Source organism: Mobula hypostoma, chromosome 6, assembly GCF_963921235.1.
Source record: "Mobula hypostoma chromosome 6, sMobHyp1.1, whole genome shotgun sequence".
Lineage (NCBI taxonomy): Eukaryota > Metazoa > Chordata > Chondrichthyes > Myliobatiformes > Myliobatidae > Mobula > Mobula hypostoma.
In genome coordinates, this window is record NC_086102.1 from 153,845,678 (window position 1) to 153,866,348 (window position 20,671).

At 40.4% G+C, this 20,671-nt stretch overlaps 1 protein-coding gene across 1 annotated transcript in view; it reads right to left on the reverse strand.

Annotated features, from left to right (window-relative positions):
* The window catches only part of LOC134348515 (collagen alpha-1(III) chain-like), a 132,405-nt gene that overhangs the window by 31,156 nt on the left and 80,578 nt on the right, over nucleotides 1-20,671 (reverse strand). The window contains exons 19-34 of the mRNA XM_063052003.1: nucleotides 19,257-19,310; nucleotides 18,268-18,375; nucleotides 12,403-12,456; nucleotides 12,196-12,294; nucleotides 11,309-11,362; nucleotides 8,861-8,959; nucleotides 7,063-7,116; nucleotides 6,907-6,960; nucleotides 6,398-6,451; nucleotides 4,966-5,019; nucleotides 2,764-2,808; nucleotides 2,574-2,672; nucleotides 1,922-2,029; nucleotides 1,752-1,805; nucleotides 1,607-1,660; nucleotides 960-1,013 (exon numbers count right to left, since the gene is read on the reverse strand). Coding sequence (XP_062908073.1) covers nucleotides 960-1,013; nucleotides 1,607-1,660; nucleotides 1,752-1,805; nucleotides 1,922-2,029; nucleotides 2,574-2,672; nucleotides 2,764-2,808; nucleotides 4,966-5,019; nucleotides 6,398-6,451; nucleotides 6,907-6,960; nucleotides 7,063-7,116; nucleotides 8,861-8,959; nucleotides 11,309-11,362; nucleotides 12,196-12,294; nucleotides 12,403-12,456; nucleotides 18,268-18,375; nucleotides 19,257-19,310 — 1,098 coding nt within the window. The remainder of the gene's footprint in view (nucleotides 1-959; nucleotides 1,014-1,606; nucleotides 1,661-1,751; nucleotides 1,806-1,921; nucleotides 2,030-2,573; nucleotides 2,673-2,763; nucleotides 2,809-4,965; nucleotides 5,020-6,397; nucleotides 6,452-6,906; nucleotides 6,961-7,062; nucleotides 7,117-8,860; nucleotides 8,960-11,308; nucleotides 11,363-12,195; nucleotides 12,295-12,402; nucleotides 12,457-18,267; nucleotides 18,376-19,256; nucleotides 19,311-20,671) is intronic.

A 20,671-nucleotide genomic window follows, 5' to 3' on the forward strand; every position in this document is an offset into this window, starting at 1 on the left:
GCTGCAAAATATTTCCATAGCTGTAAGTAAATTTTTCTTGTCCTTAGCTCAAAAGATAATCAAAGTTATTATCAAAGAATGTATAAAAGTTTAATGTTTCCCCTGGAGATAGCCATTACCACCCTCAGACCAGATTTGGTCATGGTCCAGCAATCTGAAGGCTGTAGTAGTCTGGGAAGGTGCAGTCTGCAAGGCATATGAGTGGAAAAATGTCGGGTCACAAATGGTAAGCTGCGTGGATAGAAGATGTCAATTTTCCCAGTACAGGTTGGCTGCAGAGGGTTTGTGGCTACTTCTATGGTCAGATTATTGAAGGGATTGGGAGTCTGAGGCCAAGGCCAGCGGCAAGCTTAAAAGAATTCTCAGAGGTAGCCAAGCGAAGTGGACACTGGTTATGGATGAAGAGGAGTAAGGGCAGCTGGGTCTTAAAATGACCCGTGGGTGGCCAGATGTGGAGGGGGGTGCACCTGGGATGCCGGGTCGCACTGTTGAGCCCTCTGGACATGTAGTGGGCTTAAAATGACGAAACATCTAAGAAGGGGGGTGCCCATCTGATGACCACCGGGAAGCATTTGCCATCCACCAAGTCCCACCTCAAGATCTCTACACTATGACCCAAATTAGTATCTGCTTATCAAAGTGATTGACACATCTTGCCCTATGAGCTCAAACTAAAATACAACCTTGAGATTTGTTTGCTTACAGGCAGTCACAGAGCAAGGAACCTGAAAGAACCCAATTAAAAATATAAGATCAACACCCCAGTGCCCACAGAGAAAGAGAAAAAAAAACACAAAACTAGTCAATAGAAGTGAACAACAACAAGGAACATTCTGAACCAAACTGAGTTCTTAAATGCAAACTCCTGGAGCAACCCGGAGTAGGCCCAAAGTCTCTGTATTTAGTTCATCATATTAGTGGATCATCATTCTGTTAAATGACAGATAGTATTTACTTACACGTTGGCCTGGACCTCCAATAGGCCCAGGAAGACCAGTAGGACCAGGTTCACCCTGGAAGGGAAGATTGAAAATTGAATCAAGTATAAAGAAAGTTTGTTATCAATGACAATTATACAATATGGAAATGTAAATTAGCAGAGTGTGTGTTAATTAGGTTTGATTCAAGTCTGTTATATCAATAAGCACGTTCCACTTGAGAAGACTAAGCAATCAGAAATATTTTTCTTAATTATAGTAGGGTCACCCTTCTCCTTAGATGATGGTAATAGATTTGGATGCCAATCATTCACTCTGATTGATCTTTCTTTTACATTGGATGTTGCTGCTGATAGCTAAACCGCACTGTCAATGATTAATATCAGTTGCATTTAGACTTCCAGTATGATACAAGCTCCTTTGTGTAACTCCTTATGTAATGTGTAATTTAGACATATTCATGCATGTTTCTGGTTTTTTTTTGCACAAACAAACGTTGGTGGGACAGTAACAGTCAACAGAAGAGAGCAGGGCATCTGGAACTTAGTGAATAAGAGACAGATACTGTACCCATTTATCCAAGGAGGTGGAGAAATGGACAGGAAGGACTAACTCTGAATAACAACAAATTTCTTTCACATGATAATAAATCAAACAAAGGAAATTACCCTCTCTCCTGCACCACCTGGTTGACCAGGACCACCCATGGGACCTTGTGGACCCTGTGTGAAGTGAGGAAGTATTAATAAATCCAAGCACAGATTGCACAAGATAAAACTGCAAACATAGATCAATAATATCCTGTGTACTTACTGGTCTACCATCTTTTCCTGGTGTACCAGCATTTCCTGGAGAACCAGGATCCCCCTGTTAGAGAAAATACAGGTAATCAGAAGCTGAATATCAGTTCCAAAACCTTTTGTGCTGACAAAGTGTTACATTGAATAAGAGTTAAAAATACTACAGGGAAAAACAACACTTACCTTTTCACCTTTTGGACCATTGCCACCTGGACCACCTCGTTCACCTGGCATACCTTGTATTCCTGAACGGCCCGGTTGGCCTGGTGGACCTGAAGGCCCATCACTGCCCTAGCATTCAAAGAGAAAGCATTATTATTTTTTAATAATAATAGACACAAGACAGAATGCAGATACTGGAATATTATTGTTATATGTTCCTGCTTTACATGTAGGGATGTAAAGAAGAATAAGTTGAATAGGTTAGGAATTTATTCACTGGAGTGCAGGAGAATGAGGGGCGATCTTATAGAGCTATACGAAATTATGAGGGTTATCGATAGAATGAATGCACGCGTATGTTTTCCCCTCAGCTTGGGTGAGACGAGAACTAGAAGTCATAGGATTAGGGTGGAAAACAAAATATATAAGGGAAATCTGAGGGGGAACTTCTTCACTCAGAGAGAGGTGCAGGTATAGAACGACCAAGTGCCAGACGTGGATTCAGTAGTAACATTTAAGAGAAGTTTGGATAGGTCTTGGATGACAGCAGAATAGAGAGCAGTATGGAGGTGAAGGTAAATATGATTAGGCAGAATTAGCAGATTTGATTAGGACTTGTTTCTGTGCAGTGGTGCTCTACGACTCTATTTTTAAAAATTCCAGAATTATTTACCTTGGCTCCACGTAATCCACTTTCACCAGAAGGGCCTCTAGTCCCGGGAATCCCGTTGAGACCTTGGGGTCCAGGCTCGCCTGGTGGACCTGAATCACCCTACATTTTAAAGCAGTAACATTTAAATTTAGAGTTTCTAAAAAAAAAAATGTGCAATTGTTATTCAAAGCCAAGCTGAGATAGGACTTACTTTCTCACCACGTTTTCCTGGTACACCATTTTCACCACGAGGTCCCTAGCACAGAGAAAAGATATCAATATACTGCAAGTTCCTATTCAAAACGAGAGCAGTTTTTACGAAACCTCCAATGAATTAGCTAGTGATAAAAGTAGTGATTAGGTTTGTATCTGGCCAATAGTCTTGGGTTTCTCTTGTCCCAGCACTGTAGTTCACACCTCAAACAGTGATAATAATCTGGAGTCTGACTGTAATTTTCCCAGACACAAGTATCTCTGGAAAAATGGGTGGCCAAAGGTTTTGCTTTTAAGTAGAATCTTAGAGGTCATTACAAAATGCACATTCAGAGTGGAACATTTACTGGCCTATAACCAAAGTTCCCTCTAAGGTGTGCCAATGTGCATGCACACACATCTTTTACTACTAGTGCACAAAGGAATTTAAGCAGCACACAAAAGATTGTCACCCTCGACCTCATTGTCACGTTAAGTATGTTTAATGATCATACACATCGCATTTCCTTTTCCGGTTTCTGATGTGGACGGTGTTGACAACATGGAATTTGTAATGATTTATCTGCAGTTTTCAGAACTGGCTTATTTATACTCTTTTTACTGAGGAAATTATAGATCTATTAAGTCGAATTACAAGGAAGCAAAGGTTGTGAAGTGCAAAAGAACTCTGCTAGTTCATTTAAAATGGAATGGCTTAATGAAACTGTAGAAGCTGCTACACTGAGAGCTCATGAGGTCAGGAATGTATAGCTATGAGAAATATTTATGTACAATCCTTAGAATAGCTTCAGTTTTATTTCCACTTAAAAATTCAGTGCACACATGTTGTTGTCACTGGGCAAGAACTTGCACAGTACAAGATTTTTGTGCGTACTAGTCATTACAAAGTAGAAGGGACATTCCCTATAATCTTTTCACACAGAAGGATCAGATCTATCTGTTGTGTCAAATGCTCACTCTGCATCTGAAAGTCAGGTTCATGGATATTGACATCAGTGTGCAACATTCTGAGGTGTTGCCTGTTTCTCTTTCCACAGGTGCAGCCTAACTTGCAGAGTCTTCCAGTATTTTCCATTTTCTACTTCACGCTCAATTCCTTTCTTTTCATACTCACACATGCCTGGTCCGCAGGCCAAATCCCACCACTAACAAGACATTACACTGACCTAGATGCTTAACGTCCTGGTAACTGTCTCCAGAAGGTCACTTCACTCACCCTATCACAGACATTTCCTTTGTTCTATATATTTTACACCTCACACCTTTTCTCCTACTGAAAACTAAGCTGCATCTCTCTCTCTTTACCAGTTGTGACCCAAAATATTGACTTTTCTTTAATCTTTCCATAAATGCTCTCTGACCAGCCTGAGTTTTTCATGCATTTTCTCTTTTATAGCATTCTGATGTTACTGCAGAGCAGGTTAGTGATCAAGAACTAATTTTATTTGCCATATACATTTTCACATATTAGGATTTTGCTGTGTGTTTTAATCTACTTTATTTTATTTTGTGATACAGAACAGACTTATTCCTTATTCTCTTTGAGCCATGCTAGCCCAGCATCTCCTGACAATGCTGATTAATCCTAACCTATGCACAAGACAACTTACAATGGCTAATTAACCTACCTGGTACCCCTTTGGCCTGTGGGAGGAAACCAGAGCACCTGGAGAAAACTGACGCTTTCCACAGGGGGCCCATACAGACTCCTTACAGAAGGTGCTGGAATTGAACTCTGAACTCCGATGCCCTGAGCAGTAATAGTATCATGCTAACCATTATGTTACTGTGATCAGGGCACAGCATGTGACAAAAAACAACATTCATCAATTCCAAAGAATAAAGAATTATATATAAAAGAGCTCATACAATTAGAGGTTTAAGGACAGAGATTGAATAAATAAATAAATATCAGCACATATTTACAATCTAAGGAGCATTAAAAAATTGTTCGCAGTACAGTGCAGTGAGAGGGGGTGGGGTGGACTAACTAGAACGGTTGATCAGATTAACTGCTCGGGTTGATCAGATTAACCTTATCAATATTCTATACTGCTTATTGATCCTAATTATATTTTCTATATTTTAACTTGGGTAAGATAATATATTTAAAGACAATTATTCTGCTTCAGCACTTACGTAATGGTGTTGTCAGAAATTATGCTGGATAAAGACCTACTCAAAACAGTAAGTAACTTACCATTTCACCAGGTTTTCCACTTTCACCAGGTATGCCTGGATTACCAATTGGACCCTAATATACAAGAAAACAGAACTGAAATTTTAACCTACAAACTTGTGCTAAATAATTGATGAACAAAAGTTGTTTGCATACATAATTCCTTTGTTTTTTTATACTGACACCATTCGAAATTTATTTCAAAACTGCTGAAACCTTTTGTAATGAGAAGGCAACCTTTGATGTTCATTGCTAATTAAACCTCTCAGTTCACAATCTGATGAATTCATTTCCCATCTCTTGTGAATACCTGCTTTCTCCAATATTGGTGTTCAGACACTTTTGGAGCCCATTCACACTCTGCAACTGTGAAGACTTTTTTTTGATCTGTAGCTCAATCATATATTTTAAATTAGGGCAAACTTAAATGACTTTGAATGTGCTTTTATACTGAAAGTAGAAATACAAAAATCCTATTTAAAAATGTTTATTCTCTGCTGATGTCATGCACTCTCATCCCTCTCACTTAAAACTTCATTTCCTTTTGTTTTTTGCTTTACTTTTCATTTGTCTCCTCCACCTATAACCTTCCTGTTCCCATTCTCATCCAGTCTCACAATTTTCCCTTCTCTCACTTCTGTTGTTTCCTGCTCATCAATTACCCTGTAACAAAGAATCATGAGCCTTTTATCCCACCAATTCAACCATAAAGCACTCATTCCCTATTTTGTCCTGTGATCGTTACTGTAACACCATAGGACCTTCTAAACCTTGGCCTCTGAGCACATTCCCTCTTTGTTACTGACCTATAAAGATGTGCTATATTTGTTACACCTATGTTGAAACATACAGTGAAATGTGTCATTTTTGCATCAAATCAAATCAGCGAGGAATGTGGGGAGAATCCCACAAGAGTCATTGTGCTTCCAGTGCCAACATGGCATGCCCACAACTCACTAACCCTAACTATAGGTCCTTGGAATGTGGGAGGAAACTGGAGCACCCAAAGCAAACCCACATGGTCCCTGAGAGAATGTACAAACTCCTTACAGACAGCAACAGGAATTGAAGCCTGATCTTACAGCTGGCGCTGTAAGTTACTGAGCTAATCGTTATGCAACCCTGCTGCCCTTCAAGCTTCAATTCTTTGTGCCAGCAGGCAAATTCCTCCTTTCTTTATCATTTGCACCTTAAATCTGCTCTGTTTTACTCCTATTCCACCTATTATTTTCCTTGCTGCACTAACTTCCAGTGAAGTCTACTTTTATACTCCAGATCTAATTATTCCACTTCAACTGAATGGATCTCTTAATTTCTATTCCCTGCATGCAACACCATAGTAAATCCAGATTGTACACTTTAGTTATTGCATTTTGTCTTTAGAAAGTTAATCAACAGTTCTTAAAACTCAGTCAATTATTGATTATTATTATTAAGGTATTTAAAAAGATACCTGAATACCATTATTTCCTGGAGGGCCTGCCAGTCCCCTTTCACCAGGTGGACCCTTAAGAAAAACAGATGACTTAGCAAAGTAATGAAAACGAAATATTCAAAATAAAATCAAGCCAGTAGGAAAGTAGCAAGCATTGTTCAATAATTGATAGAAATTTACATTTAGAATTCAGCTCCTGGTCATGTATTAGCATATTTCTTAATTGCAAATCCCTGTGTCATACAAACTAGTTCCACAGCAGAAGTAGAATTCTCCCTAATTTATAAAGAAGGACATGAAAGTAAACAGAATGGTGGGGCTTCATGTGTGGCAATATCTCCATCCACTACCATGAGTAAAACTGATAGAATCTCAAATGGATATATACACTATGCAACTAATTCAAAATATGAGCACCTATAACTTAATTTATAGAATGCAATGTTAAAGGAGCAGCTGAATAATTAGAGAAAAAAAACACTTCAGAATTCATTTTGTTTAAAATATATATTACAACTCATACTTACAGGTTGTCCAGAAGCACCTACGGGGCCAGTCAATCCAGGTTTTCCTGGAAGGCCCTATCAGAACAACAGCATGGTTTAAGTATTAATAAGCAATTGCATTTTTAGCTTTTACTAAAATATAATTCCAATGGAATACTTAATAAAGTATTTACAGACCTGGATACCACGAGAACCAGGTGGGCCATGGGGTCCATCCTTACCAGGTAATCCCTTCAGTAGGGGAAGTTGGGGTGTGGTGGACAAAAGGATTGGGTAGGAAGAAAAAAAAATCATACTCAAAATTATGTTGCAAGATAAGGTGTTAAAGCCTTGTGCTCATTTTCCTCAGGCAAGATTGCAGAGACCATCACCAGGGACCAAGATGAGCAGGACGAGGCTTGTCACTCCAAGATATACATGACATTTGTGCTTATTATTGTTGTCAGTTAGCCTGTGCTGATCATTTCATTGTTGACCGAAGAGCATTTGCACAGGCTCAGATTTGTGTGTGGCCAGCAACAGTTCGAGCAAACTAATATTGATTTAATAGCAGCATTGTTTCCTTGAAAGTAGGTGTTCTTGGCTGCAACCAAGGATGAGACCCATTCTTGAGGCCCTAGCAACATGATGGAGAGCGGGCAAGTAGATAGTCCTTTGCACTAGAATAAAGTTTGTGAGGTATATACTGTAGGACAAATCTTTCATAGATATCTGAGTGGGCTTCTTCTGCCCCTATGCCAGTTGCAGCTCTCCAGCAAAGATGCAGTTCATTAAGGCATTAAGGTAGCTGCATAAAATTGTTGGCTTGACTGCTCTTCCACTGTTGAAATGTAGCTATAGCTACCACTGAAAATTTCAGAGCTCAGTGGTTGCTTAACAAATGTTTGGTAGTCACTTGTGTATTCGAAGAGTGGAGGTGCTCATCTTTTTTAAAGAGATTGTTTTTCTAGTTGTTTGCTTCAGAGGAAGATGTGCAGTGGAGGTTCGGCCAACTACAGCACTTTGAGAAGCTTCATAGGAATGTTGAAGGGCTAATGTTCTTTGATATTTCCTATTCAATCCCGTTCATGAAAATTAATTTAAATGCAATCCCTCTTCCACTTCTTCCCTATTCTACAAACCCTTGACTCCTCTTCTCCTTCCCCTCCATCTCCTTGCACGCACACAGACACACACAGTCATACATCCTTCCAATCACAGTGGGGCTGGATTAGTGAGTTTTGCAGTCATGGAACCGCTAAACAGGGCTGGACATCTTCTTGCTGTTCTCCCAACAATGTTTCTTCTCTAACACCTCTGGTGGGGGACAGCATTATGAAACAATTAGCCTGGTCAGAGAGCTCCTAGGTCAATTCGAGACAGCATGTATAACAATGAAATTAGTACAGTGGCAATGACCATTGGTGGCTTCCATCCCACTGCTAGATTCTGGGTCTTACACGCAAGATGAGGCGTGCTGCATTAGTGAATCCAATTTGGTGGTGGTAAATTACTGCACATTAAAGTCATATTATCATTACTTTGCATGCTTCCAATATAACTGATGGTGAAGATTAATTTATAAAATGGCATCCTGCTGCAAACTGAAGAATGAGAGATGCTAGAAAACTGAATGTTGTCGCTGTACTAGCTTACAGTACCCAAAGGGCCTCCTTGTAACTGATGTTTCTTTGAATTCCATTCCTTTCCTCGTAAGTAGGAATATCCATTTTATATCAACTCTAGAGCTGTTCATACCAGATGCTGAAAGGCCTTATGAGATACAAACAGGATTCTTGGAAATTTCTGAAAAAGTAGTTTTGGATTAAAGCGAATTTTCACCATCCAGAATTTCCCAAACACCTTTTGGCTGAAATCAGAATGCTAACCAAAAAAAAAAATTACATTTTCATTTATAACTGAGGTTTTATGAGTGCGTGCAATCATGAAAACCAGAAACATTGAGAGAAACGCATTATGAAAGAATTGAACTTACATCAGAACCCCTTGGACCAGGGAAACCCATGACACCTGGTGGTGGTCTTTCTCCAGGGAGACCACGTGGACCTCTAGGACCCTGTTCTCCAGTAGTACCCTGGTGATGTAAGAAAGTTTATTGCACATATAATCCAATCAAACAGAACACCATTTACAATGATTGAGCTAGTAATCATAATAAAACACTTAAAATGCTTTATGCTTACCTGAAAAATTGGATTAAACGTGTATCAGCTCTGATCATATCTGACTAACTCTATACTATTTTTAGATAATCTTTGTTCTATGATCAACAATTTATTATGTTCATAGGTATTAATAGATAATGTGGGAACCAAGGAAAGTTGGAGATAAGATGCTCGGAATGTAAATGAGCTAGAGGAAGAGCTCATGTTTCCCTGAATAATTCACGATTCAAGGTTGCTTAAGGTCAAGTGTAAATAAGAACAAAATAATTGTTCTTTGAATCTGATGCAACACACAAAAACAGAAGAAATTAAAGAACTCAATCATTTTTAAAAACACAATAAATATAAATGCCTAAGATAGCTTATATACTAGATTGATTGATGTCTATAAAGTGCCTATACATAAGGTGACGGACAGGAAATGATAAAGTAGTGGTGGTTGGGGATGTGGATGGGTGGGTTAGTGAGTGGGAGTTGATCATTCTTACTTCTTGGGGGAAAGGAACTGTTTTTGAGTCTAGAGGCCCTGGCGTAGCCTCTTCCCTGACGGGAGTGGGACAAGCAGTTCACAAGTAGGATGGGTAGGATTGTTTAAGATGCTACTGACCCTTTTCTAGCACCCTTCTGTATATTGGTGAGTGGACTGGTGCTGGTGATGTGTTGGGCAGTTTTGACCACCCATTGTACAGCCTTCCTGTCTGTTGCAGTGCAGTTTCCATTCCACACTCTGATGCATCTTGTTAGGATGCTCTCTACTGTGGTCCAGAATTACATGAGTATAGATGTGCATAGTCCAGCTCTCTTCATCCTCCGCGGAAGGTAGAGACATCGGTGAGCTTTCCTCATTGTGTATAGTGTGTTCTGGGACCGAGAGAGGTTGTGCGAGGAATGCGCACTCCCAGGAGTTTGAAACTGCTCGCAGTTTCCACTGCTGTGCTGCCCATGTAAAGAGTCGTGTGAGTGGTCCGAGCTCTGCTGAAGTCGTTAGCTATCTCCTTTGTCTTGGTTGACATTAAGGACGGGGTTATTTACCTGGCACCAGGCTTCAAGCTGTTCTACCTCCTCTCTGTAGGACATCTCATTGTTGTTGGTGATGAGCCCCACCACTGTCAAGTCATTGGCGACCTTGACAATGTGATTACTCAGATGTTTGGCCGTGCGGTCATGTGTGAGCAGAGTGTCCAGCAAAGCACGGATAATAAGAGAGACTTAGAGTGTATCTGGCTTTCTCCTAGATTGCTCCTTCACGTTCTTTGATTATGTATTCTTTGTTGTCCAATGACTAAATACATTTTGACCATTACATTTAATTGACTGATTTCAAGATTCATTACAAACATGACAGTAGGAAATAACATTTTTAGATTTCATAGAGTGCATGATTTTTGGACACTTATTTACAGTTGCAGCAGTGGTGCAGTAGCTGGTAAAACTGCCTCACAGCCTCTGTGAATCATGTTTGATCAGCCATCGTGAATGTTGCTGTGTGATAGTGTCAGTTTTTACCTAGCTGTTCAAACTTTCTACAACATTCCAAGATTATTTTGGTTAGTAGGTTAATTCTCCCTGATATGGGTACATGGGAGAGAATAAGTTACATGGATAACCTTGCCCGGCCTTGAGGCCAGTGCTATGGAGACGGGTTGGGCATGCTAGGACTTTATTCTTTGGAAAGTAAGAAACAGAGGGGTTATATTCTAGGGGTATACATATCATGAGGGGCATAGAAAGGGTGAATGCACATGGTTTTTTTCCAGAGAAAGGGAACCAGAAATAGAAGGCATTGGTTTACGGAGAAAGGAGAAAAATTATTAAGCATGAATGAGTTGGCCAAAGAGCCTGTTTCCCTTTGTATTATTCCATGACTCTATGACAAAATTGGTGGAATAAAATTAATGGGATTTCACTTTCAACTGCTACTGGCTTGACAGTTCAGGCGGCCTCCTTCTCTGCATCAAGAACTATACAAATGAAATGTGAATGAAGTGGTGGATACAGGATCGATTTCAACAATTAAGAGAAGTTTGGCGAAGTACATGGATGGGAGAAGTATGGAGGGTACGATCAAGGTGCAGGTTGTTGAGACTAGGCAGAATAATAGTTCAGCATGAACTAGAATTGGCCAAAGGGCCTGTTTCTGTGCTGTACTGCTCTATGATTCTATATAATATAATTCATATATAATATATTTTGTTTTATTTCATTATATAATGAAATAAGAGAAAGAAATAATGGAAACAAGTATTTTTGTAACTTACTTGTGGTCCAGTTCTTCCATCTTTACCAGGCGCTCCTGCGGGACCTGGACGTCCCTAAAGCAAAGGTATAATTTGTATAAATTGTATATAATATATTATTATCATAATCACAATCATTTCTTAGTATTTCTGTAGCAACTACTTGAACAAACCAATGCCGTTGCTAGAGACCAAGCACAGGAATTATCCTGTATGATGAGCCGCCTGACCCAACCCGATAATAATATTCTAAAAGTCTAAGAGATATATTTGATCTTTTAAAAGTAAATAGCAAAACACTCAGTCTTGAAGCTTATGATGAAACTTATGAAACTAAAACTAGCAATATTAAACGTACTTATGTCGACTTAAATAAAGTCAAGTGGCTCCAAATGTAATTAAGTGGTCAACAAAAAGATATCACATCTGGTGGTCCCTAGTTCTAAACTCCAAAAAAGAAATGAATACACAACATTCCCTTCTCTTTTACCACGCCCCCACCTCTGTGACTAGCTGCTACTTAGGCATCTGTTAGTCTTGTGAGACCATGGATTTGTGCCTGGAAGGTTTCCAAGCTTGGGCAAGCTTGCGGCAGTTGCCCATGCTGCAAGTCTTCCCCCTCCACGCCACCAAAGTTGTCCAAGAGAAGGGCCCTAGGGCCGATACAGCTTGGCACCGGTGTCGTCACAGAGCAATGTGTGGTTAAGTGCTTTGCTCAAGGACACAACACGCTGCCTCAGTCGAGGCTCAAACTAGCGACTTTCAGATCACTAGACCGACGCTTTAACCACTTGGCCACGTGCCAACAACTACGATAATAAACATAATAAACACACAGCACAGGATACAACACATAAAACAGATACATGGCTCCTACAATTTCATCAAGAAATTGATATGTTTCTTACTTTTTCACCAGGAATGCCAGGATCACCATTACGACCTGGTTCGCCATGGGCTCCTCTAGCTCCAGTTAGGCCAGGTGGGCCAGTTTCACCTGCTTTGCCCTGTTATGATGCGAATTACACAGTATTAACATGGACAGCTCTCTGGAAATCTTCAGCCAGTTGAAAAAGAAATAATGTTTGAAATTTTCATAAAATAGAAGCTCTGACCTTGTCCCCAGGAAGGCCAGGTACACCTGAGGGGCCTCGAAATCCAGGAACACCCTAGGAACAGAAGCAGAAATGTTAGTGTTTCAGCTTAGTTTAATTATGCAAAAATGTTGACTTTGAAGGCAACTTATCTATGAAGCTGACCTGGGAGGAATCAGAAAGCAGAGCATTAGGTATAAACAGACTTACTGTGTAATCTTCATGATGTGCAACAAGTTACTTGGGCTAATCAACTCTTACACCAGAATGTTGTTCATTGACTTTAGTTTGGCATTCAATACTGTGATCCCCTCCAAGCTGATCGCCAAACTTCACCAGCTTGGTATCAGCTCATCCCTCTGCAATTGGACCTTGGACTTTCTGACTTACAGACCCCAATCTGTTAAATTAGACAACCTCTCCTCCTCCATTCTCACCCTGAACACCGGCGTGCCTCAAGGCTGTGTGCTGAGCCCTCTTCTGTACTCCATTTTCACCTATGATTGTGTTCCTGTACATGGTTCTAACTCCATAACCAAGATCGCAGATGACACGATGGTTGGCCTGATTAGAGGGGGTGATGAGACGGCCCACAGGGACGAGGTCAGCACCTGGCCACGTGGTGTGCCAATAACAACCTGGCCCTTAACAGCCAGAAGACCAAGGAGATTATTGTAGACTTCATGCATGCTATGAGCCACACTCATGTCCCCATCTACATCAAGAATGGAGTGTATATCAAGCTTCAGTTTCATTGCTGTCCATATTTCCAATGATCTCACCTGGGTCTGAACTCCTCCATCCTGATCAAAAAGGCGCAACATCGCCTTTATTTGCTGCGGAGCATCAAGAAAGCTCACCTCTGTCCCAGGACACTAACAGACTTTTACCACTGTATTGTTGAGAGCATACTCACCAACTGCATCTCAGTGTGGTGTGGCAATTGTCCCATATTGGACCGTAAAGCACTCCAGTGGGTGGTGAAAACTGCCCAGTGGATTATCGGCACCCAGTTGCCCACCATTGAGAACATCTACCATAAATGCTGCCTGGGCAGGGCAAAAAGCATTATCAAGGATGCATCTTACCCTGACCATGAACTTTTTACTCTCCTCCCATCCGGTAGGCGCTACAGGAGCCTCCGCTCCAAACCAGCAAGCTTGGGAAGAGGTTCTTCCCTGAGGCTGTGACCTTGCTGATCCTCACATCACAGCGTTAAGCAGTATTGCACCCATATTGGACTATCTCAGTACTTTTATATATATGTATGCCATAGCACTTTTTTTTATTCGCAGTTATTTTGTAAATAATACCATTCTTTTGTACTTCTGGTCAGATGCTAATTGCATTTCATTGGCTTTGTATCTGCACTCAGCACAATGACAATAAAGTTGAATCTAATCTAATCTATATCCCTACAAGTCACAAGCTCTACTTGCATTGTTAGTTAACTCTCTTCTAGAAATGAGTTTAAAGGCAATGTCAAATGTCAAAAGAAAAACTTCAATCAGTGGAGGGAAAGGTGGAATTCCTCATTATTGGGAGAGTTATAAACAACAGGGATAAAAAGAAAATAGTAGATATAAAAAAGGATCATGAAGCATGAAAGAAACACGGGGTGAAGTAGAGTCCATTCCTCTTTCTTCAATTTCTACAATGGGCGACTGGATCGTTTGCATCATTGGTATGACATTTCAGTTTATGGGGGTTGTACATGTGATTTGGAAACCTTTGAGTTATAGAAATGATTTGTAATTTGGATGTCTTTAATAAGATAGAAATCCTTTGTGCATTTTAAATGTGTTTTAAGAATGATGTTTTGATTTAAATGTGTACCACTGAAAATTAACTACTCTGTTTTAAAACTACTCTGTTTCAAACTACTTTGTTAGCTGGAAATATCTTCTTGGCAGGGAGGGGCACCACTCAAGTAGTAGATATTGGCAGCTAAACTCACCATGGAGAATAAACAGGAAAGTGAACTAGTCTTTGATTGGTTGTTGACTTCAGAAGGAGTAACAGACAGCACGAACCCATTTACATCGGTGGTGCACAAGTGGAACAGGCCAAAAGCTTTAAGTTTCACGGGGTCAATATCACAAATGACTTGGTCCAACCAAGCAGTGTCCACTGCCAAGAAGGCCCACCAGCACCTTTACTTCCTGAGGAAACTGAGGAAATTTGGCCTGTCCCCTAAAACCCTCACTAATTTTTATAGATGCACCATAGAAAACATTCTTCTGGGGTTCATCACAACCTGGTATGGAAGTTGTCCTGTCCAAGATCGGAAGAACCTGCAGTAGATCGTGAACACAGCCCAGCACATCACACAAACCAATCTTCCATCCTCGGACTCACTTTACACCACACGCTGTCGAAGCAGTGCTGCCAGGATAATCAAGGACTCGACCCACCCAGCCAACACACTTTTCGTCCCTCTTCCCTCCGGGAGAAGGCTCAGGAGCTTGAAGACTCATACAGCCAGATTTAGGAACAGATTCTTTCCAACTGTGATAAGACTGCTGAGCGGATCCTGACCCGGATCTGGGCCATACCTTCCAAACATCTGGACCTGCCTCTCGGTTTTTTTGCACTACCTTACTTTCCCTTTTCTATTTTCTATTTATGATTTATAATTTCAATTTTTAATATTTACTATTGATTTGTACTCTGGGGAGCACGAAGAGCAGAATTAAATATCGCTGTGATGATTGTATGCTCTAGTATCAATTGTTTGGCAACAATAAAGTATAAAGATTGGGTGATTATAGAGTAACCTCCCCCCCACCTTTAGTGAGGGCACTCAAGGGTATTTATATTGGATCGGGCTTAAGGTCTTCATTTGAGTCTCGAACTTTATGGTCAGCAAATCCAATACCACACCTCATTAGCTTGAGGATAAGAAACCAAGAACCGGGAACACTCTGGGTGGTGACTTAGGACAAATAGTATTCCAGAAATCTGTTATGAGGTCTCAGATTTGAATTATATAGACTCCAGGCCTAGTTATCTAAATTTTCAGGCAATACTAAGTTAGGAGAGACAGTAATTGAGCAGATGGGAGCAGAATGTTACAAAGAGAAACAGGGAGATGATGTGTGTGGACCAGGAAATTCCAGATGGCATTCAATGTTGGAAATGCAAATATTATATTTATTTTATATCAAGACTATGATCTAACAAAAAGAGACCAGGAGTCAGAAATGAACAATCATATTTAGGTGTGCACAAATCATGTAGATTTAGAGGACAGGTGCAAAAAGTAGGGCAGAACAGATTGTGACTCAAGTGTCATTTCTAGGGTCAGGAATCAGACTTCATTTAGAGCACCAAGCAATGCACACAGAATGCTGGAGGAACTCAGCAGGCAAGGCAGCAACTATGGAAAAGAGTACAGTCGACATTTCGGGCTGAGACACTTTGGCAGGTCTGGAGCACACCATGCTCTTTATGTGGGCATTTGTGGCACATAATAAACCTTGTTTGGATGGGGATTTGATGAAGTGGTTAAAATTGTACATCTATTCTTTTAGGGGAATCCAGAACAATGCGGGCATAATAAAAATTTGATTTTTTACATGATGCAGGTTTTTACTTATTATACAAAGATGACAATGAAAATGAAACAGAGACAAGTAAACAGAGTTGAGGTAAAATCAAATAGAATGAAATAATTTATGCATCTATGTTCCTATTACGAACACCAGCATCATTGTTTTGAAACACACACCAATTACATGAAAAGAAACTTATGCATTCCCTTATTTGAAGAGCAAAGATAAACGGAACAGTACTCTGGATATGTTCTATGCAGAGGCAGGGTTCAATGATAACACATTGCTTCCTTTAATCCCTGAAATGTGAAGATGCTAAGAATTCTTGGAGACATGGGAGACCACAGCTGTGGAAATCTGGAGCAGAAGCAAATTGCTGGAGGTACTCAGTGAATCTAGCAGCATCTTTTTTTGGGGGAGGAAGAGAAATTTTGATGTTTTGGGTTGAGACTCTGTATTTTGGGTTGGCTCGAAATGTCAATTTCAGTACGCTGGATGAACTCAGCAGGTCGGGCAGCATCAGTTAGAAATGATGAGTCGACGTTTTGGGCTGGAACCCTTCGTCAGGACTGAAGAATGAAAGATGGGGAAGGATTTGAAAAATGCTTGTAGCTTCAGTTGAAAGACCAGTAATTTGAAAGACCTGAAAGACAAAGGGGTGGGGGGGGGGGAATCATTGACGTCATAGCCCTGAAAACAATGGGTAGTAGAAGAAGGAGACGGAACCATGAGGGAGCTGGGGGAAGGGGTAGAGTGAAATAGGGATAGAGGAAGGGAGGGGAGGGAATTACCGGAAGTTGGAGAATTTTATGTTCATACCAAGGGTCCTTACTGGTCTTTCAACTGAAGCTACAAGCATTCTTCAAATCCTTCCCCATCTTTCATTCTTCAGTCCTGACGAAGGGTTCAGGCCCGAAACGTCGACTCATCGTTTCTGGCTGATGCTGCCCGGCCTGCTGATTTCATCCAGCATACTGAAAGTGTTGCTTTGATCACAGCACCTGCAGATTATTTTGTGTTTTTGAAATGTCAATAATTCCTATCCCTTCGCAGGGATAGCTCAAATCCTCTGAACTCTTTCAGTCGTTTGTTTTTTGTAAAGAGTTCTCTTTCTTTCTCTCTCTGAAACACCATCTACTTACATTTCATTTTGTGTTTCAACATATGTTCTTAAATAATAGAATGCTATTTAAAATTCTGAGAATTACACAATAGACTACACAGTATAAGCTCTTCGGCTGAAATATATTCACTATTACTTGAATTTGACATTATCCTTACATTCACTGAAAATCTCTAAGGATTTTGAAGTGAGTTATATTGATAACAATTTAAATAACTTAGAAGCACTTTCTGAATTTTCCAAAACATACAATATTTGCTCCTTAATTGGGCATTGCTACTGGGAAAAGTTTGTAGCCCAATGCAATACACACAAAATGCCAGAGGAACTCAGCAGGTCAGGCAACATCTATGAAAATAAATAATCAAAGCTTTTTAGCCCTGCCTTCACTCCCTTCTTTTTCACCATTCTGAATGGACCGCTTTCTCTGCAACTCCCGATGGTTGTACAGTTTCTCAGGCAACCACAGAAGATACAACCCCCCCCCCACCTTTTAACCTTTCACTTCCCACCATAAAGAGGGCCAAATATTGCTTCCAGATTAAGAACAAATTCTCTTACACTTCTACTTTTGCACCTGGTTCTCACAATGTCTCTACATCAAAGAGGCTAAACACAGATTGTGTGAACATGAGTTTCCAGTCTTGTGTCATGGTAATTCCAGATCACCCAATCTCCAACCTCTCAGCCTTCAACTTTCTACAGAATTTGAACAATGCCCAATGTAAGCTTGAGGAATGACATCACAGAAGGAACTTCCTGCTTGTTTCCATTTGCTTCCCTTTCTTTCTCTAGATGCGGTTCTTGTTTTGCTAAAATATGTGAGAAGCATTTACTTGTTGGAGTTTAGAATAATGAGGGGGATCTCACCGAAACTTATGAATATTCAGAGGCCTAGTTAGAGGTGACATGAAGAGGATGTTTTGAATAGCCGTGAAGTCTAGGACCAGAGGGTCAGAATATCCTCGGAACAGAAGGATGACCCTTTAGAACAGAGATAAGTACTTTCTTTAGTAAGAGGGTGGTGAATCTGTGGAATTCATTGCAACAGATGGCTGTGGTGGCCAAATCTTTGGGTGTACTAAAGTGGAGGCTGATAGGGCTAATAAATGAGCAATGTTTAAGATTCTGCAGTAGATCTATACTTATTAACTCTTGTACACCACAATGAATTGCCTACTCTCCTGAATGATAAAAGTTGGTACTTACGCTCATGCCAGGACTACCCGGTGGACCAATTGGTCCAGTTTCACCAGGGACACCTGGTTTGCCATCTTTACCAGCAGGGCCAGTAAAACCAGGTTGCCCAGGTATGCCCTAGCAGTAAGATAAAGGTAGAATTAAAACATAGAAATTAATTAGCACTCAAAGTTCAAAGTAAATTTGTTATCAATGACTGACAAACAACTAATGTGCAAAAGATAGGTAGCTGTGGGTGGGTGATGGGGAGGTGCAAGGAAGTGATAGATGGATGATTAATTAACTAATTAATACTGAGAACATGAGTTTAAAGTCCTTGGCACATTTTATCAAAGCAGTTCAGAGTTGAGATAAGCAAAATTGTCCATGCTGGTTCAGGAACCTGATGGTTGAAAGGTAATAACTGTCCCTGAGTCTTGTAGTGTCGGACCCAAGGCTCCTGTACCTCCTGCTTAAGGATGCTTCAAGAAGAGGACATGGCCTGGATATTGGGGGTCCTTGATGATGGGTGCTGCTTTCTTGGGGCAGTGTTCCTTGAATATGTGCTGAAAGATGGGGAAGGCTTTGCTGTGTTGAACTGAAGTATCTCAGCTTACTCTGTGGTGCTTAGCCAAAGTAGAATGAGACATCTTTGTAACACACCTAAGCTACCTTGCTGTAACATAACATTAGTGAGGAGTTATGACACTTGTTTTTCATTTTACACCAAATAAAACAAGGGAACAATTTTTTAGAATGTACTTAGATCTTAAGTGGTCTTATCCTTGGTAATAAAGTATATTGTGTTGTTTCTAGAAAAAGTTCATGACAATCAAATCATGTCGGTTTTTCATCACGATGTAGGCCTCAAATTCGATTCAATTGGATGAATCAATTAAGATCTGTACAAACAAGTAAGTTAAACTCAAATGTTCTTAATGTCAAAATAATACTAAAAATGCAATAACTTGGTCATTATCTTTACTTTCCGATGTAATATAAAATAACACCAGACTTACACGTTCTCCTTTTGCTCCAGGTTGACCAGCTGGACCACTCTTTCCAGGTTCGCCCTTAAAAGTGAAAGTGTTACTCTTGTTAGAAAGCAATTTTAGAAATAGTTTTGTTTTCTGATTTGACAGACTACCAGGTGAAATATTACATCTGACTGGTATATCCTTTGTACTGTATTTCCTGTAGGGGTTCCCAACATGCGGTCCATGGACCCCTTGTATAATTGTACTAGTCCATGGCATATAAAAGGCTGGGAACCCCTGTCCTATAGGAGTATTTCTAAAGCTAACCTCTGCAAATGTTGTATATCTTGGTAACACTGTGTAATAGCAATAGAAAAAGCAGATACATACATGTAAACTGCACAAATGTTTAATATAACAATAGTAGTTGGCATACAATAATCTATAAACCGCTTTCAGGGTGTTGCTTTTATTTTTGTATTACGGCTAGATGACAGTGTGATGGTCAATAAACAGGGAAAAGGAAAGATGTACTCTATTATCAGACCAGAATCTGACTCATGTGGACAAGGCCCTTATGCTGTGGTATTGCCTATTGCAGTTGCCCACGTGAGGAGACACCAGAGACAGTGTGGGAGAGAGAAGAGTCTGCTCCACCATTTCATCTTGGCTGGTGTATTATCTCTCTCAACCCCATTTCTTGCCTTCTCCCTGTAACTTTTGACACCCTGACTAACTAAGACCCTAAACTGGTCTTAGTTAATAAACTGGACTGGTCAAAGAACACTGAGGCTGTCTACAAGAAGGGTCAGAGCCGTCTCTATTTCCTGAGGAGACTGAGGTCCTTTAACATCTGCCGGACGATGCTGAGGATGTTCTACGGAGTCTGTGGTGGCCAGTGCTATCATGTTTGCTGTTGTGTGCTGGGGCAGTAGGCTGAAGGTGGCAGACACCAACAGAATCAACGTAAGGCCAGTCATGTTGTGGGGACGGAACTGGACTCTCTGACGGTGGTGTCTGAAAAGAGGATGCTGTCCAAGTTGCATGCCATCTTGGACAATGTCTCCCATCCACTACATAATGTACTGGTTGGGCACAGGAGTACATTCAGCCAGAGACTCATTCCACCGAGATGCAGCACAGAGTGTCATAGGAAGTCATTCCTGCCTGTGGCCATCAAACTTTACAACTCCTCCCTTGGAGGGTCAGTCCTGGACTTATTTCCTGGCATAATTTACATATTACTATTTAACTATTTGTGGTTTTATTACTATTTATTATTTATGGTGCAACTGTAACGAAAACCAATTTCCCCCGGGATCAATAAAGTATGACTATGACTATGACTATCAACCTCTGCTTTAAATATACTCAATGATTTGTCCTCCACAGCCATCTGTGGCAATGAATTTCTCAAATTCACTACCACCTGGCTAAAGAAATTCCTGCAACACACA